Raw genomic sequence first — 17820 nt, 5'->3', positions numbered from 1 at the left:
GCCATTCTACTTCAACTGGCACAATGAGAACCAGCGTGTGGCAGAGGTGAGGACTCGTGGGCTCTGGTGTCCCCATGGCAGGAGGCTGCTGTGCCTCCTGCCCTGGCCCATGGTCGCCTGCAGCCTCCTCCTGGCCTTGGCACAGGGATGTGGGTGCTGTGCCCTGGGCTGCGGTGCCATGGCCCGCTCTCTGTTGCTGTGCAGGCCTCTTGGAGAGCACTGTTTGGTGCAGCCAGGTTCCTGAAGTGGAGAGATCTTGAGGACTTGGTGACCATGGAGCAGCCGTGGAGGTTTCCCGAGTGCCTGGTAAGGACGGCCCCAAAGCCCCAGCCCCTGATGCCCAATGTGTGGGGCTGGCAGGGTGCCTGTGTCCACTGCTGCACCCACAGACACCAGCCTGTGCCCCACACACTGCTCCCTTCCCTGGGGCATGCGGGCTCTTTTCCAAGCTCCCCTGCCCCGCAGCCAGGCTGCCATGGAGCCCCGGTCCAGCTGGGCTGTGGGGTAGGGCCGCCCCACGGCTCCCCAGGAGCACCCAGCCCTCTGCTCCCCCCAAAGCCCGGCCCCAGCAGTTGCTGGCCAGGCCTCAGGGCTCTGTGGGCAGGGGAGCCCCGTGCTGGGGGCAGGGAGCGCCCGGCCAAGGGGCAGAGCCTGAGCCGAGCCTTCCCTCCGTGCCCTGGCGCTCTTTGCAGCTGGAAAAGGACAGGAGCCGAGTGGGCCAGTACGTGCGCCAGGCCCTGCCGTTCCTGGAGAGCCCAGAGGAGCCCCTGCGAAAGCTGGCCATCAAGTTTCTGGGTGAGCCACAAGGCCGGGGTCCCTCCCCGCCCCGCTGCAGCTCGGCCCCAGCCCCGGCTGCTGCAGCGGCAGCAGGATGCGGCCCAGGGCATGTGGAGCCCCGAGTGGCCTGGTGCCTGCTGCCGCCCTGTGCCAGCCCAGCCCTGGGGCGTCCCCATGCGGGAAGGCCCCGGGCTCAGCCCTGCCAGGGCAGGAGGCCGTGTGGCCGGGCTGGCAGCGCCGCTGCGGGGGACCTGTGCCTCTGGGGCCTGACAGGCTCTGTGTTCCCAGGGATCGCCGCCAGGTCCATGAAGCAGGAGCAGCCAGAGCTGCAGCTCATCTGCCAGGGTGAGCGAGAGCACCTTCCAGCTGATCCCCTTGGGCCCTGCTCCCTCCTGGCCATGGCAAGAGCTGGCTGGGATGGCCCTGGCAGGAGGGGCTCCTCACGTCCCCACACCCCTGGCCTCTCACCTTGGCTCTCTTCCTTTCTCTTCCAGCCCTTCAAGACATCACTGATGACAGCCCTGCCGTCTCAAACCTGGCCCAGGAAACACTCCACATCATCAGAGCTGTACGGAGAACTTCATTCTTCCCATTCTGGTAGTCTCCGTTGCTGCCTCTTCCAGCCCGTAGAGGTGTGACAGAAGACATCAGACTCGCCATGGCAGGCCTGGCAATTCAACACTGCTACGTGCTGAGAGCTGTACAGATGGCTCCCTAGTGCAGATTCCAGCAGCTCCAAGACTGGCTGTGCAGGGCATGGCAGGCCCGGCCTTTTCCGCAGGGCAGTGTCTGCCTGTGCTGCTGCAGCTCTGTGGAGAACTGATGCAGGAAGCTCCATCTCCTGGGGCCACCTGAGCCTGTGGGGAAGATGCCTCTTCCCTGCAAGCACCTCCTTTGAGCTCAGCATGGGAATATTACATGCATGTTATCACATACAGAAGCCCAGGAGGTTTTTTTGGTGCCCAGTGTGCACAAGGCCTTGGGGAAGAGGGGAAAAGGGCTCCTTGTGCTCAGCAACACTTGCCCCGCTGTGCAGTGTGCCAGCAAAAGTGGGCAGAAGTCCCTTGGCCTTTGGTGGCTCTGCTGGAGCCTCAGCGTTTCCAGCAAAATGGAGGGCCAAAGGCTGGAGCTGTGGGGATGCCTGAGGACCTTGTCCTTGGCGACGGCCACATGCCCTCCTCCAGCCAGGAAGCAGCGTCTGTGTCCTGCCTGTGTGTTGCTGGTTGGATTGCTCCGGGCTCCCAAGTGCCTCTGGAGCGGCTCCTCTGGAGCTCCTTCAGGGCTGCGCCGCTGCCGGGCAGGTTGGCGGGGCTGGGGGAGACCCGCAGGGGAGGGGGCGCTGGGAGGCCAGGAAGGGGTGAGGTGCTGTGGAGGCCCTGATGGGACAAGGGAGCAGGAAGCCTTGAGGGGAATCTGTGAGGGGGTGGGTGGCAGAAGGCTGTGATGGGACATACTGGGAGCAGGCCCCGAGGGGCAGGGTGGAGGGAAAAGCCCCCAGGACTTGGGGGGCAGAGGCCATAAGCAGCCCCCAGGCAGCCACCTCCTTCCCTGCCAGCCGGCTGCTCTGGTGCTTTCCCAAGGCCTCTCCCAGCCCTGTGGCAGAAGCCCTGGAGGCCAGGCCTCAGCAGCAGGGTGGGCACATCCCCAAGGTGGCCAGGCTGGCCTGGCTGGGGACAAGGAGGGCAAGGGGGCCCTGCCGGGGCACGTCTGCCGGGTGCTGCCAGCGAGGGGCAGTGGCACAGGCAGGGCTGGCGGCCAGCCCGGGCCCCCACGGCTGCCCAGGCCACGGGGCTGTGGCCAACACCCCCCTGAGCCAGAGCTCTGGGCCCACAGAGCTGCTGCCACCACGGGCAGGGCACTGGGCTCCTCGGGCAGGCCTGTGCACTCGCTGCTGCCCAAGCGGCTCCGCCCCACAGACAACAGCACCAGAGGCTGCCCAGGAGCAGCAGCACCCACAACGCCTGGGCCTCCTCACCCAGGCACCCACACCCGCCAGGGCACCAAAAATGGGCAGACTGTGGGCACAGTTGCACCCGCTTTGGCAAAAGGCTTCAGGGCAAGTGGCCACCACAGCTTTCCAGTGACTCCCCAGCCTCACAGCAACCCTTGGCACCTCCAGCTGCAGCCTGACATCCTGACTGACTTCAATGGCCCTGCTTGAGGTTGGACACGCCTTCCACACTCAGGTGTCCCCAGCCAGTGCCACTGGTGCCATCCTTAGAGACTCTGCTGGGACACCAGCCTCGGGCTGCAGCTGCTCAACCTCTCCTCCACGCAGGCACCTTCAAAACACGGGCATGGGCTTCTAAACTCTACGTCCAGCACTTGAGGGCAACAAAGGAAGAAGCAGTAGAAGTTGAAGCAAAGCAGGGCCTCGTGTGGTGGAGCTTCAGGGATGGAGGGAAGTAAGCACTGTGGTGTCTGCTGAAGAGATGGCCCAGTTCACCAGCTCACACTTTGCTGCTGGACGTTCCTCCCTTGGTCCTGCTGGAGCCCATTCCCTACCAGTGCATGGCCCTGCCTTGTTCCTGGATCCAATCTCCAGGACCCCTGGCAACAAGTGGGCCCTGTGTCCACCTGAGAGCAGAAACTGGCAGAATGTCTCTGCTTCCAGCACTTCTCTTGGCTGCTCCTTCAGGCGGGTGGCACCTTCATGGGAGACACAGAACAGCTTCTCATCCCAGACTTCTCCCTGTCCCCTGCACTTCCCCAATGGACTGGACATCAGCTGCTGGTCACAGCTGAGCACACAGACACTGGAGTGTTGAACATGCGAGACTGGGCTGATTTTTTTTCCAGAAGGCAAGAAAACAAGCAAAAAGAACACAAGGAAGCTTGAGAGTCTCTCTGTCCAATCTACTTGTCCTCTGAAACTCAGCAGCTGATGGTGGCTTTGTGCTGCTGCTAATCACTTCCACCCCAAAATCATGCCAGGAAGGAGCAACAGCTTCTGCCTTCTGACAGATGCCAAGTCTTGCCACCAATTGCTCCAGCTGCTGCTCACAACAGCCGCCTGCAAGAGGGCAGACCTCAGTGCCCCTTGGCTTTGGCTGCCCTCTGGCAGAGAAGTCCCCCAGGGGCACAGCTCTTTGGGGCAAGAGACGGGCAGCAGCCTTGCCAGGACTTGGGGCGGTGGCAGGTCTCCTTGGGCCAGGACTTGCCAGAGGCTGTCCCTCAAGAATCCCGGGAGGAGGCAGGGAATGCTGAGCAGAGCAAGCCCTGCCCGGATGTCCCATCGGGAAGACACTGTTCTAGGGGGAATTCACTGGGTCTACTAACTCTTACTGACTGGCTTAATGACTCAGCCATGGTGTGTCCCTGTCACTCAGATGCCTTCTTGGCTGCACCTGACATTGTGATTCATGTGACCGACAATACCTTTAACATCCCTGTAAGTAATCCTTGTTATTTCAGTTGTATCACAGATCAAAACGTATCTACCCTCCATTGATCATTAATAATTCCAATGGGCAGAAGAGCTAAACTGAGGATCTCAGGGAAGCAGAAGGTGGGAGGATGAGGCAGGATACAGTGAATGAAGGAAACTGTGAAATGCAGAAATCCTCAGTGGGTGGCTGATTGCTTGGATCATCTCTGCAGCAATCCCGGCAGCTGCCGCAGCCACGGCTCCTGCTGCACTGGCCATTCAGTGCAGGCCATGCCTGCAGGGCCAGTGTGTGGGCACTGTGGCAGCATCAGGAGCAGGGGTTCAGAATCTGCCTGGTTTCAATATTCCAAGTCCTCTGGAAGCGCATGGGACAAGCCCCAAGACAAGGAGCCCGGGTCCTAGCCCTCTTGGCCGTGAACTCTGCGTGTCCAAACAAAACAGGGGCAGAGGTGGGACCAAGCGGAGTCACTCTGCACCTGCCCTGAGTTCATGGGAAGGCAAAGGGAGGATGGACCTTGGCTGAGTGCTTGGAGAGAGAGAAGGTTGTTTCTCCAAGTGGAAATGCACTTGAACCAGCCTGCATGACCAGCCTGTGTTTTTCTCTGGTGGCTGAACACAGGCAGCACATGAGGGGAGGGGAATGTGTGGGATCAGGGCACTGCTTTGGGGCCATGCTGGGAATTCTGGTGGACTAAAAGACAAACACTGAGCACTGTTCACAAGAGAAGAGGAATAAAACGGGACACAGAAAAGTGTCAGTGGACAAGTCCCAAAGTGGAACTCTGTGTGTGCAGCCTCATTTTCTCCTTCAGCTCCCACAGGAGAGGAGGCAAAAAGTGGGGGTTGGGACCCCAAAACTGTTCGTGGGGGAAACTGGGGACTGAGGGGACAGTGAGAAAGTGGCAGGAACAGGGAGAAGGGTGGAAAGAGGGGGGTGGTCTGGTGGGTCCAACGGTCTCATGGGGGCCTGTTGGTACAGAGGGGTTGGCGTAGGAGGGTGGCCCCCTGAGCTCCCAACTTCCTGTGGGGTGCTGGGGGCTGCTGGATCCAATCTCAGCCTTGGATTATGACAACACTTTCAGTTTAGAGCAATTACAGAGGTGTGACAGAATCACTTTTGTCCCCCAGGTTTTAATGATGGCAAATCAGATCTATTGATTGAAAGGAATTTATTTAGGGTTCCAAATGATCAGACACTACATCTTCATCAGAATTTTTTACTGCACAAAATACACACTAAAACTACTCGTAGTACAGGATAAGATAGAATGGTGCTCAAGCAATTGTTGAAGTGATTCTACTAGACCTGGCAAAACCCAGTAATTCTTAATTAGAGGCAGATGGAACTCCAGTAGACCAACGCCCAGGGGGAGATCTCTGCTCTCAACCTCCAGGAGTGACCTTGGGGGGTCCCCAGCCAATGCAGAAATTTCCACACACACACCCCCAGGAAGGCTTCTGTTGGTGAAAGGGGACTGGCCCTTTCTGGTCAAAAGGGATGGACTGACAGTCACTGGACACCAGGGGTTGCCTCACCATCAGGGGCTTCATTCGGGGTGGAAGCAGTGGCCAAAGCTCTTCCCACAGTTGAGGCACTTGTAGGCTTCCCTTACTGGTGGGTCTGTTGGTGTCTGGTCAAGTTAGAGCTCTGGGTGAAGCTCTTCCCACACTCCCCACACTTGTAGGGCCTCTCCCCGGTGTGGATGCACCGGTGGGTGACGAGGTGGGAATTCTGGTTAAAGCCCTTCCCGCAGTCGGTGCAGCGGAAGGGCCTCTCATCCGTGTGCGTCCGCTCATGCCTGAGGAGATTGGAGCTGGTCTGAAACCTCTTCCCACAGTCCAAGCACTTGTAGGGCCGTTCCCCGGTGTGGATGAGCTGGTGGGAAGAGGTGGAGCTGTCCTGAAGCTCTTCCCACACTCCCACATTGTAGGGCATTCCCCACTGTGGATTCGCCGGTGTTGGATCAGGTGGGAGTTCCTGTTGAAGCTCTTGCGACACTCCCCACACGTGTAGGGACGTTCCCCAGTGTGGATGTGCTGGTGTCTGAGCAGGTCTGTGCTCCACCTAAAGCTCTTCCCACATTCCAAGCACCTGAAGGGCTTCTTCCTGCTGGGAGGCTGCTCAGGGACCACCAGGTCAGAGCTCCCCCTCAAGCTCCGGCCGCCTTCCCAGCACAGGCTGGCTCTTTCCTCCTCAGAGCACCCTGGGCTGGCTTTGGAGCCCCTCCTGCGGGGGGATCTCCGGCCCTTTTCCTCCCCGCTGCCTTCCTGCGCCGGGGAGCCCTTCAAAACGGCCTCTCCCACCAGGGTCTCACGGGGGGATTTGTCCTCCGCGCTCTCCCTCCTCAGCTCGGGGCCTGGGGCAGGAAGCAAGAAGGACAGGCAGGGGATTTGCCTCCGGCCCACAGGGAAGGCCAAGGACATCCCCCCAACTCCGGCCCCGGCAGGACGGCGGCGCCAGCGGGGTTGTCCTGCAGCCGGGGCCATGCTGGGCTGACAGAGCCAGCACAACACCCGCCCAAAGGGACACTGACTTCCTCCTCACCTGCCTGGGGGGCCCAAGGCATCTTCCTCTTCCTCCCAGCCTCCTCCTCCATCCGCCCAAGCTTTGGGAAGGACAAATCCTGATGGGGGGGAAAACAAGGGCTGAGCTCGTTGGCTTGGGGGTTCCTCCTGCCCAAGTCCATCTCTAGAACTTATCAGGCCTCCTGTGACCATAAAGACCTCCAAAAGCCAAGATCCAGCCCAGAAAAACCGAAACCACTGACATTCAGGCAAAAAACCCCCCAGAAATAGTGAGATGAACCTCTCACAAACTGCAAAGATGTGAGATTCAGCTAAAAATACTCCAAAATATCAAGATTCAGCCAGAAAAACTCTCCCAGAAGTTCCCCATCTCTGGTCTCTCCCCTCTGGGGTTCAGAGGGTCTCCCCTCTCTGGGAAGCTGGGGCGTCCCACTGAGGGATGCTGGGAGTGTTGGGGGTCCCAAGGGTCCCTTCTCTTCTGACTCTCGCCTTCGGGGTGCCGCGTTCCCAGACATTCCCCCTCTCCAGGTTCTCCACTTTGTTGTCCCGGGGATCCCAGGGGTCCCTGCTGTCCAGGTTTTCCCTTCTCTCTCCGTGCCCCCCCTCACCAGGCTCTCAGGGGCCCTCTGAGAGGGCACTGGGATGGACTCGGGGGGAACTGGGGCACACTGGGGGGCACTGGGGAGTTACCTGGGGATACCAGGACACACGGGGGGACACTGGCAGGTTACTGGGCCATACTGGGGGTTACTGGGTGCTCACTGCAGGATCACTTTGCCATACTGGGGGGCAGTGGGAGGTCACTGGGATACACTGGCTGGTCACTGAGGGGGTTACTGGGCCGTACTAAGGGTCACTGGGAGGTCACTGGGATATACTGGGGGCACTGGGATCCCCTTACGTGGATGTGGTACATCTCCCACCCCGGATTTTTGGGGGCATCCATAGGACCCCTCCTCTGGGGGCTGGAGGATCCCTTGAAACCCACTGCTGGGCTTTAGGGGACCCTGTAAAATCCCCTCAAAACCCCTGAAATTCCCCTCTTGACCCATCGAAACCTCCTCAAGGACCCCTCATCCCTCCCCAGCACCCTCTAAACCCTCTCAGTGACCCACAAAACCCACCTGAGACTCCCCAAGCCCATTCAGGGACCCCCAATCCCCCCCACGGGCCCTCCAAACCGTCTGGGACACCTTAAACCCCCCAGAGATCCCAAAACTGCCTCAAGGTCCCTGCAAAGCCTCCCAGGAACCCCAAACCTCCCCAGAAAGCCCCAAAGCCCACCTGGGACACCCCAAATCTTCTCAGAAAATAAAACCCCCATCAGAGCCCCCCAGCACTCTTCAGAGACCTTCAACCTCCCCCCTGAGTCCCTTCAGGGACCCCTCAAAACGTCCCCGGGAACCCCCGAAGCCCCCCGCTAAACCCTCCCGAGCCCTCCAGCTTTTCCACCCACACCCGCGCTCCCCGCAGCCCCCGAGGGGATCCCCAGACCCCGCTCTCGCCGCCCCCCCGCCAACTCACCCAGCCAAGTGCAGCGGCCGCAGGCGAGTCCTCCTCACTCCCGACCACGAGGCCAAAATGGCGCTCGCTCCGCGCGCCCTCCGCCTTTACAGACCCGCCCCGCAGCCAATCAGCGCGCGGCCACGGCCCCTGCCCGCCCCCCGCCTGCGCGGGGCATTGTGGGAGTTGTAGTCCTTGCGGCGGGGGAGGATCGGATTTTTTTTGGTTTTTAGTTTTTCTGTCTTCTTTTATTTTCTCTTTTTTTCTTTCTCTCTTTTCTTTCTTTTTTCTTTCTTCTTTCTTTTCTTCCCTTTTTTCTCTCTCTTTTTTCTTTTTTCTCTTTTTTATTTGTTCTTTTTTTTCCTCATTTTTTCCTATTTTTCTTTTTTTTCTCTTTTTTCTCATTTTTATCTCTTTTCTCCCTTTTTTAATTTTCGTTTTTCTTATTTTTCCCTTTTCCTTTTTTTTTTACATAGTTTTCTATTAGTTCTTTTATTCAAGGACGATTTAAACACAGATCAAAACAATCTCCATGTACATATCTTACAAAAACAGATAATCTGCCTTGTTCCAGGTTTGTGAGGGTTCCTAAGATCACAGACATTGAGACATCAAGGGTGGAAAGTGAAGCAACTTTATCCTGTCCCTTGCCACAGCCTTCAATCCACACCCAGCCCTGGATTTCTGCAAAGCCGCTGGGCAGGAGCAGGAGATGGAGCTGGTGCTCGGCGGGAGGGGCAGCAACAACAAACCCGTGTCTTTGGCACAGGGGAAGGAATTTAGTGCTTGAGGGGTTACATTCCACAGGCTCCCCTGGGGATCAGCTCATGCTCGGACAGTGAGAACAGCAAGGACATTCCTAATAAAAATGCCCGAGGGAAGGGAGCGGAGGGGGAGCAGGGGCAGGAAAAGGAAGCAGAGCGATGGAAGATGGGCTGGGGCGGTCGGGGCTGGGGGAAGGCAGGCTGGACAATGCCTTGTTTGGTCCAGCAGCTGGACCAGCTCCAGGGCAGGTGTCGGGGGAGCCTCTGCCACAGGGACATGGACAAACAGACCCTACAAAAGCTCTCAGAGGGGTTGGGGGCTCTGGGCGGGGCTGCGCTCTCGCCTCAAGCCAGGATACCCCAGGGCAGTGGAACAGCAATTCCTGTCAGTTCCCAGCAAAGATTATTGGGGTTTGCACTGGGGAAATATTGACACTCCAGCTTCTTCTTCTCTTTTTAGAACTTTGAGCTTGCATTCGGGTAGAAGGGCTGGTGGGGGAGTGGGAAGAGATCCACTGAGGGGCACATCTCATCCCTCAGTTAGATGGACCTAAACCCCTGATCTTGCTTAGGAAGAGCTGCTGATGCTCAGTTGTCTTCTTTCCCTTCTGCTTCAGTGGGATATTACATTTCCCTGCAGTATTGGTGATAGAATGGTATGTCAGCTGGAATGGTTTGGTTCTTGCAGAAAGCATAAATGCATTTTAAGGAAGGTATTTTTACACAGCTGAGGCCTCCAAAAGAAATCAAAAAATCCCAAAGGTAATATAAGTGCAGATTAAAGTGAACTTTGGAGTTTTCTTTTTATTTCTTGGGTAGAAAAGCCATCCCAGTTAGGGACAGCAATTTATTGCATTGTTGAAAAAAAACCCAACCAACAAACAAAAAAAGAAATCTGAATTGGTTCTCTTTCAGGTTTGTTTTTGATCATAAGAATCCTTCTAGTGAAAAGGGCTAATTTACTCTTTCTAGAGGAATATTTTAAGCGTGATTATCTCAATATCACAGCTGCTGAAAAGGTCTAAAATAGGACATTGACCTTGAACGTGTTCCTGCATTTAGGATGTGGTGCTTAACATTCAAAAAACAATAGAACTGCAACTCATTTATTAAGGAATCATCTCAAAATGTTCACTCTTGCTCTGTAAAGACATGCCATCAGGATTGTAAAAAGCTTGCAGTATCTCATGAAGTACATGTGGTATTTTATCAGTGTAAATATAAGATTATCCTATACCAGTGAAGGCAGTCACCTAAATACCCATACCCATGCTTTTGAAAATAAAACAAGGAGAAAATATGGAGTATTTGTTTGAGACCAGATAAACTGAATGTAGTTCAGTAACATGGTAAGGCAATTGCTGTTATTGCACAGAGACATTTCTTTGTATGCTGGAACTGAGGGTAGCAGCAAAAGCTAAAATCCTTGCTCTGTGTATTTGTGAACACACTGTGGGTAAGTTCAAAGGAGCATTCAGAGATTGTGTTGTGTGAGCCTTTTTCCCTAAGATCAAAACAAGGAGTAATTATTGCTAAATCCAGCAGATGGCTTTTTCTCTTTATTCCCAATCACTGATTAAAGAAACATAACTCAGATGTGATCTCACTCTGTGCTCCAGTGACATTAACATTAGAACAAGATTGTCACTGTCTACTGGTCTCTTGTGCTCCTCACTGGAAGGCACTTGGTGCACCCCTGGATATCCTGTTAATGAGGTAAAAAACTAACCCTTCTAAAGTTCCAGATTTTCCTCACCTGTTTGGACACAGTTGGACAAACTGGACCAAGTTAGTACTTGAAAGCCACCTGCTGGATTTAGCATTAATTACTCCTTGTTTTGATCATAGAGGAAAAAAGCTCACACAACACAATCTCTGTGGACCCAACAGAGAAAACATCCCCAGGGTCTTGTTAGAGCACAAACCTGCAAACAGGGATGACAGGTCAGAGAATCACAGAATCATCAAGGTTGGAAGAGACCTTCCAGATCTTCTAGTCCAACTGTCAACCCAGCACCACCAGAATCACCCCTAAACCCCATCCCAAAGCGCTACATCCAGATGCCACCTGAATGCTTCCAGAGACTCCACCACCTCCCTGGGCTACTTGTTCCAATGCCTGAGCACTCTCTCAGTGGAAAAAGGGTTTTTGAATATCTAATATGAACCTTGCCTGATGCAATTTAAGGCCGTTTCCTCTCTTCCTGTCACTAAAGGCTTTGCAGAAGAGACCGACCCCACACCCACTAAAACCTCCTTTCAGGTCATTGCAGAGAGCAATGAGGTCCCCCCTGAGCCTCCCCTTCTCCAGACTCAACCAGCCCAGTTCCCTCAGCCGTCCCTCAGCAGACATGTTTTCCAGAGCCTTCCCCAGCTCCGTTCCCTTCTCTGGACACGCTCCAGCCCCTCAAGGGCCTTTTGGCACTGAGGGGCCAGAACTGGACACAGCACTCCAGGTGGGGCCTCCCCAGTGCCCAGCACAGAGGGGCAATCAGTTCTCTGCTCCTGCTGGCCCCAACTTCTCCACAAAGGCCACGATGCCCTTGGCCCTCGTGCCCCCCTGGGCACACTCTGCCTCATATCCAGCTGCTGTCAAGCAACACCCCCAAGTCCCTTCCTGCTGAGCAGCTCTCCAGCCCCTCTGCCCCCAGCCTGGAGCGTTCCAGGGGGTTGTTGGGACCCAAGGGCAGGCCCTGACACTTGGCCTTATTGATCCAGCCTGTCCAGATCCCTCTGCAGAGCCTTCCTGCCCTCCAGCACATCCACACTCACACCCAGATCAGTCAGTCTCCCAAACAGGACAAAGTCTGACCACCAGCAGTCCAGGGTGTCAGTTCTGCTGCCCCCTCCTTCCTCCACCCAGAATGGAAAACTCCATCATTTTGGGGTCTCTGTGCCCGTCGGCTCCGACCACCACATCCCCCACCAGTCACAGAATCATGGAATGGTTTGGGTTGGAAGGGACCTTAAAGAGCATCTCAGTCCAACCCCCTGCCATGGGCAGGGACACCTTCCACTAGACTCAGAGCTCAGAGCCCCATCCAACCTGGCCGTGAACACTTCCAGGGATGGGGCAGCCAGAACTTCTCTGAGCAACCTGTGCCAGGATCTCACTACCATCACAGTCCAGAAATTCCTCTAATCCCATCTAACCCTTCCCTTTCTCAGTGTGAAGCCATTCCCCTTGTCCTGTCACTCCAGGCCCTTGTCCAAAGTCTCCTCCATCTTTCTTGTTGGCTCCCTTCAGGCACTGCAAGGCCACAATTAGGTCACCCCAAAGCCTTCTCTTCTCCAGTCTGAACAATCCCAATTCTCTCAGCCTTTCCTCACAGCAGAGCTGCTCCATCCCTCTGATCCCTTTGGTGTTCTCCTCTGGACTCACTCCAACAGGTCCATGTCCTTCCTGTGCTGGAGCCCAGAGCTGGAGGCAGCTCTGCAGGGGTGACAACATTACAGCCCTGTGTGTTCCAGCAAGGACACTGTGGAACCTCCTGGAGTAAAGGGGCCACTGTGACACTGTAGGGCCTTCTGGAGCCAAAGGAACCCTGGGAGACTGTGGAACCTCATGGAATCAAGGGGCCATTGTGACACTGCAGGGCTCATGGAACCAAAGGATTCCTGGGACATTGTGGAATCTCATGGAACCAAGGGGCCACTGTGATATGTGGGGCCTCCTTGAACCAAAGGAGTTCTGACACATTTTGCAAACCCATGGAATCAAGGGTCCATTATCACCCTACAGAGCCTTACAGAGCCAAATGGACCCTGAGACTCTGTGGAACCTCATGGAATCCAGTGGCCATTCCCACACTGTAAAACCTCATGGATACTCTCAGGTTCCCATTATTAAAAGATGCCTCTGCCCAAATTCAGCTGCAAAGGAGACCATGTGCCAAAGTCAGCAGTCCAGCTTTGATTTAACAGTAAATAGGAGGGAGAGAAAGACAGAAAGAAGTATAAAGAGAGAGAGAGAAGGGGGTGGTGGGAAGCCAGTGAGAGAGAGACAGAGATGAAGTAAATGTATCACACCATGGAGATCCCTGAGGCTCCCACTGGTCCTTCTTCACCCTGCTCTGCTCGGTGGAGGGTCCCCAAGTTGTGCTTCTGGGCTATCACTTTTATACAGCCCAAGCCCCGGGTATCCAGGGGGGTAGATGCTGTTCCCACAGCTTGGGCTGGCACATCTACAAGGACTTGCTTCCTTTCCCACAGCTTGCCACGGAGGGAGTTTTGCCCGCTGTGCTTCCAGTCTGCAGGTGGGAATCTTTGTCTGGATGGGTTCCCCAGACCTGCCTTACCAGCCCTGGCTTCCTGTTGGGGCTGTCTGCTCTTTCCCACACTCTGCACAGTGCAATTCTGTCCTGGGGGCTACTTCCAAAGCTTCACCTCCCTTTAGGCCTTGGAATTAAAGGCCCTCCTGTTTGCCACCAGTACTTATGTGTTGTGGTGCCTTATGGGATTTTCCTGCTTTGACAGTGTTTTGAGACAGTTCATTGTGCCCTTCAAGTCCTTCCATGTGCACACACACACCACTCTCACCAGTGTCTGGCCCTCCAAAGAACACCAGACCTGATGATTTGTAGCTCCCACTCCAGTGGTTGGCACTTGGAGCTCCCTCCGTACCCAGAGCTCAGAGCTCCCTTGTGCCAGAAAGTTTAAAGAGATTGTGCCTCATTCTGCCAAGACAACCCTGGGAAAAAAGTGTCCCTCTGTGTTTCCTGGGATAAGAGCACTCTATTGTCATCTTCCAAAACCTTGGAGAGGTCCCAGAGACCCCTCAGGAAGGAATTTGGGGCCTCAAGCACATGACCTGTATATAGAGGCTGAGGACTCAGGGGTCAGGGGTGTGAAGATTGAGGACAGTAGAGGAGCAGCCTGAGAGGTCTGGAAGGGGGGTGTGAGAGCTGGTGGAGCTTTTCTTCCTGTCAGAAAACAGCCTAAGAAAGAACTAGTGCCACCAAGGGCAGCTGGGGGGGCCTAGACTGGTGACAAGAAGTAAGAAATTTCCCTCCAAGGTCAGTGTTGTGGTGCAATATGTCACCAAGAAGGAGTCTGGATGAGCCCAAGGCTTTGTGTGTGCAGGAAGAGCCAGGGAGGACGCAGAGATGTCAGTGCAGGAAGGTGCCAGCCAGGTGGGGCAGCCGGGGGGATGACGACAGCCTGCAGGGAAAGGGGCAGGGCATGGACACCGTAGGACAGCCTGGGCTGGAGAGGAGACAGGCATGGGGAGAAGCTGAAAGGCCCTGACAGAGCCACCTTCTGCAGGCCTTTGGACAGGGCTGCTGTCTGTGCCCCTGATGCCAGGAGGAGGGGAGTGCCCCTTGCAGCCCTGGGGCCTCATGGCCTCCTTGTCCCTGCTCAGCAGCCTGGCAGGTGCCACCCCATGGTCCTGCCCTTGGCACTGCACATCCCACATCCCAGTGCCCCAGGAAGAGCCCTGAGGAATGAGGCAGGGACAGCATCTGCCTTCCCAGGGGCTGGGGGTCAGGGCTTGGCCCTTTGGATTAAGGAAACAAGTCAAGGTTTGTTCAGCATCAGAGCCACCTTTCCCTTGCTTGTCCATCCTTGTCATCACTGTCTGCAGTTTTCTGCTCTAACTGGAACCTGGGGACATGTTCTCAGTTGTGTCCCTCAGTGAGACTCATTAGCACTAAAGGAAACTTTAGTGTTTCAATCTCACTTTGACTTCTTGAGAAGTTGTTTGAACTTCCTCTCAGGGACTGTCTCATGTAAACAACATCAAAGTCCCCTGAGGGTCATGAAATGCCTGGAGCTGTTGCTGTGCTTCTGAGCTGGGTCGGGCTCCTGGCACACAGGGAGCTCCTGGCAAGCAAGAAGAGCTTCAAAGAGACAGCTCTGCTGGTGAGCAGCTCCTCTGCACAGCCCAGCAGGGCTGAGGGCACTGCCTGCAGCACCAAGGGCAGAGGAGTGAGACAGAGAGAAGTTAAAGGCTGTCAGACGTAGAATGATGCTGAGACCTCACTGGGGGAGAATTTTTAACAGATCTTGGCACAGGAAGTCTGGTCATGCAGGGCAATGGGACTGCAGCTTTTGGAGGCATCTGGGAAAGCTGGCACTGCCCACCAACTACAGATTCTCTAAGTGCAACTCTGAGAGCATCTGGAGTGCAGAGGAGGAGGACATGCTCAGAACTTCAGCTCCCTCTCAGAATATTTCCAAGACAAAGATTTTTATAAGGTTAAAGAAATTTCCTGAGATTGTGTTTCCAGTTTCCTGCTCTTGAGGAATGGGAGGAATAAATCATTAAGAAAGTATTAATTTTGACAGGTCCCTGAGACATCTGAACTGTGAGTGCTCAGTAGGTCTGTCTGAGCTTCCTAATGTGCTTTCAGCCACTGCTCTGCCTGTGGGCAGCACCAGCATCACCTCTGCTAGACCCATCAGGACTAGTCTGAGATGTCATTTTTGCACCTGCAAATGGAATATGACCCCTACCAGTGCAGCCTGTGGTGCTGGGGAAGGAGTTGAGTCTGCTTAAATCAAATGCCATCATAAGGGCACTTGGCTGTCTCCCTGAGGTTTCCTTCCAAGCTGTGAATTTCTTTCCAGGTTGGATACCTGTCCCTAAACATCTCTTTGTTATGTGAAACCCCTGTACAGAAGCACAGTGATGCTAAAACAGAGAAAATGCTGTTGAGTAGGGACCCAGCACTGGAGCTGAAGGAAGATCTCCTAGGAAATCAAAAGGCTGTCTGTGTGTGACATGGGGAGTGTCTGTAGAATAAAGCTTTGACTTTGTTTAGATAAGTCCATACTAACTGGCCTCTTACTGTCTTCTCTGTGTTGGAAACAAACACCCAGAGGCAGCAAATGTCCAACAGCAGCTCCATGCCCCAGTTCCTCCTCCTGGCATTCGCAGACAGGCGGGAGCTGCAGCTCCTGCACTTCTGGCTCTTCCTGGCCATCTCCCTGGCTGCCCTCCTGGCCAACGGCCTCATCCTCAGCGCCATAGCCTGTGACCACCACCTGCACACCCCCATGGGCTTCTTCCTGCTCAACCTCTCCCTCACAGACCTGGGCTGCATCTGCACCACTGTCCCCAAAGCCATGCACAATTCCCTCTGGGACAGCACAGCCATCTCCTACATGGGATGTGCTGCACAGCTCTTTTTCGTTGCCTTCTTCCTTGCAACAGAGTTTTCCCTCCTCACTGTCATGTGCTACGACCGCTATGTTGCCATCTGCAAACCCCTGCACTACGGGACCCTCCTGGGCAGCAGAGCTTGTGCCCACATGGCAGCAGCTGCCTGGACTGCTGGGTTTCTCAGTGCTCTGCTGCACACAGCCAATACATTTTCCCTGCCCCTGTGCCAGGGCAATGCCCTGGGCCAGTTCTTCTGTGAAATCCCACACATCCTCAAGCTCTCCTGCTCACACTCAGGATACCTCAGGGAAATTGGGCTTCTCTTGTTTACTGTCTCTTTAGGACTTGGTTGTTTCATTTGCATTGTGTTCTCCTATGTGCAGATCTTCAGGGCTGTGCTGAGGATCCCCTCTCAGCAGGGACAGCACAAAGCCTTTTCCACCTGCCTCCCTCACCTGGCCGTGGTCTCCCTGTTCCTCAGCACTGGCACATTTGCCTACCTGAAGCCTCCCTCCATCTCCTCCCCATCCCTGGATCTGGTGGTGTCAGTTCTCTACTCAGTGGTACCTCCAGCACTGAACCCCCTCATCTACAGCCTGAGGAACCAGGAGCTCAAGGATGCCCTGAGGAAAATGATGACTGGATGCTTTTCAGGAGCAATAAAAAACCAGTTTTCTGGTGCATAGCATTCAGAATGGGACTCCTTAATGGCCCAACCTTCCTGCTCAGTATTTTCATGGAGGTCATCAGGTTCTTCTGGCAATATTTCTGTGCAATTAAATATTGTTATACATCTGCCTTCTAATTTAGTTTCTATTCATTGAATTGGACCCAGAGATATATAACTGATGAATTGTACTCTCTGACTATTTTAAAAAAATAAAGGACCCTGCAGTGCACTCTTTGTCCAAGACCCTTCTTCTTAGCTGTTCTTAAAGGACAGCACACTGCAGGACAGGGTGTATTTGCAAAGGGGAAGGGGACAATAATCCCAGCCCAGCAGCACTGCCAGGGAGCAGCAGTGCTTGGTCTTTGCAGAGCTGCTCTCTTGCCACTTCCACACTGTCTTCCTGAGCCCCTTTCTCACTGTAAGGCCTGAGTGCTCTCTGAGCACAGTCCTGGGGTGTGGAAGCCCTTGGAGCACAGGCAGGGACAGGCCCTGGGAACTTGTGAAGCAGAGCTGGGCTCCCTTCCAGCATCTCCAGGATGCTGTGGGATCTTCTGAGGCCATTGCATGTACTGGGTCACTTCTTCTGTCACCTTACTCCAGAGGTCTCCAGAGGAACTCTCCTGCAGTGTCACCATGACACTCCTGCTCCCTGCATTCTGTTTCATTTTCAGATCCAGTCTTCCCTTCCTGTTCACAGGGACATCCTGGGAGTACTTCAGAGCTGCCATCCTGGGGCAGCTCCTGCCCAGCGTGGGCAGGCACAAGGTCTCTCCACCTGCTCCTCTCCCCTCCCCAGTGCCACTGTTTTTTGCAGCCTTCTCATCCTTGCCCAGCACAGCCCTCCTGGCACAGTTGGACACAGCCCTTGTTCTACTCCCTCCTCAGGCACCTGCCCAACCCCCTCAGCTCCAGCCTGATGGCCAGAAACCTTCAGGGCAGGGAGGCACCGGGGAAAATGCTGAGCAAACCTTTCAGCTGCACTCAAATCCAATTGGAGGGGTTGGACTCGAGGAAGAAATCACTTCTCATTCTCCAGAACCACCAGGACAACCTGTGTTGTGTCTTGGGCACTCCTCTGGAAGTGTGG

The 17820-nt window shown here is 55.1% G+C and overlaps 1 protein-coding gene, 1 long non-coding RNA gene and 1 pseudogene across 2 annotated transcripts; 2 read left to right on the top strand and 1 right to left on the bottom strand.

Moving 5' to 3' along the window:
- Positions 1-285: 285 nt before the first annotated feature.
- LOC108642330 lies at positions 286-1709 on the top strand. Its single transcript, XR_001922554.3, has 4 exons — positions 286-306; positions 693-795; positions 1066-1122; positions 1272-1709. It is a non-coding gene; the product is annotated as an uncharacterized LOC108642330 (long non-coding RNA).
- Positions 1710-5327: 3618 nt separating this feature from the next.
- On the bottom strand, positions 5328-6271 carry LOC108643271 (annotated as a pseudogene).
- A 9512-nt stretch (positions 6272-15783) lies between these two features.
- On the top strand, positions 15784-16701 carry LOC115307214 (olfactory receptor 14J1-like; the record flags this gene model as incomplete). The annotated part of the gene is made up of 1 exon (XM_029958290.1): positions 15784-16701. A coding segment is annotated over exon 1 (912 nt), but the record flags the coding sequence as incomplete, so codon positions are not given.
- Positions 16702-17820: the final 1119 nt, after the last annotated feature.

This window comes from Manacus vitellinus, unplaced genomic scaffold (genome assembly GCF_001715985.3).
Source record: "Manacus vitellinus isolate BGI_N305 unplaced genomic scaffold, ASM171598v3 ctg7180002432971_pilon, whole genome shotgun sequence".
NCBI classification, from domain to species: domain Eukaryota; kingdom Metazoa; phylum Chordata; class Aves; order Passeriformes; family Pipridae; genus Manacus; species Manacus vitellinus.
The sequence above is the reverse complement of the archived record's forward strand: the minus strand, read 5'-3'. Positions and strand labels throughout refer to the sequence as shown.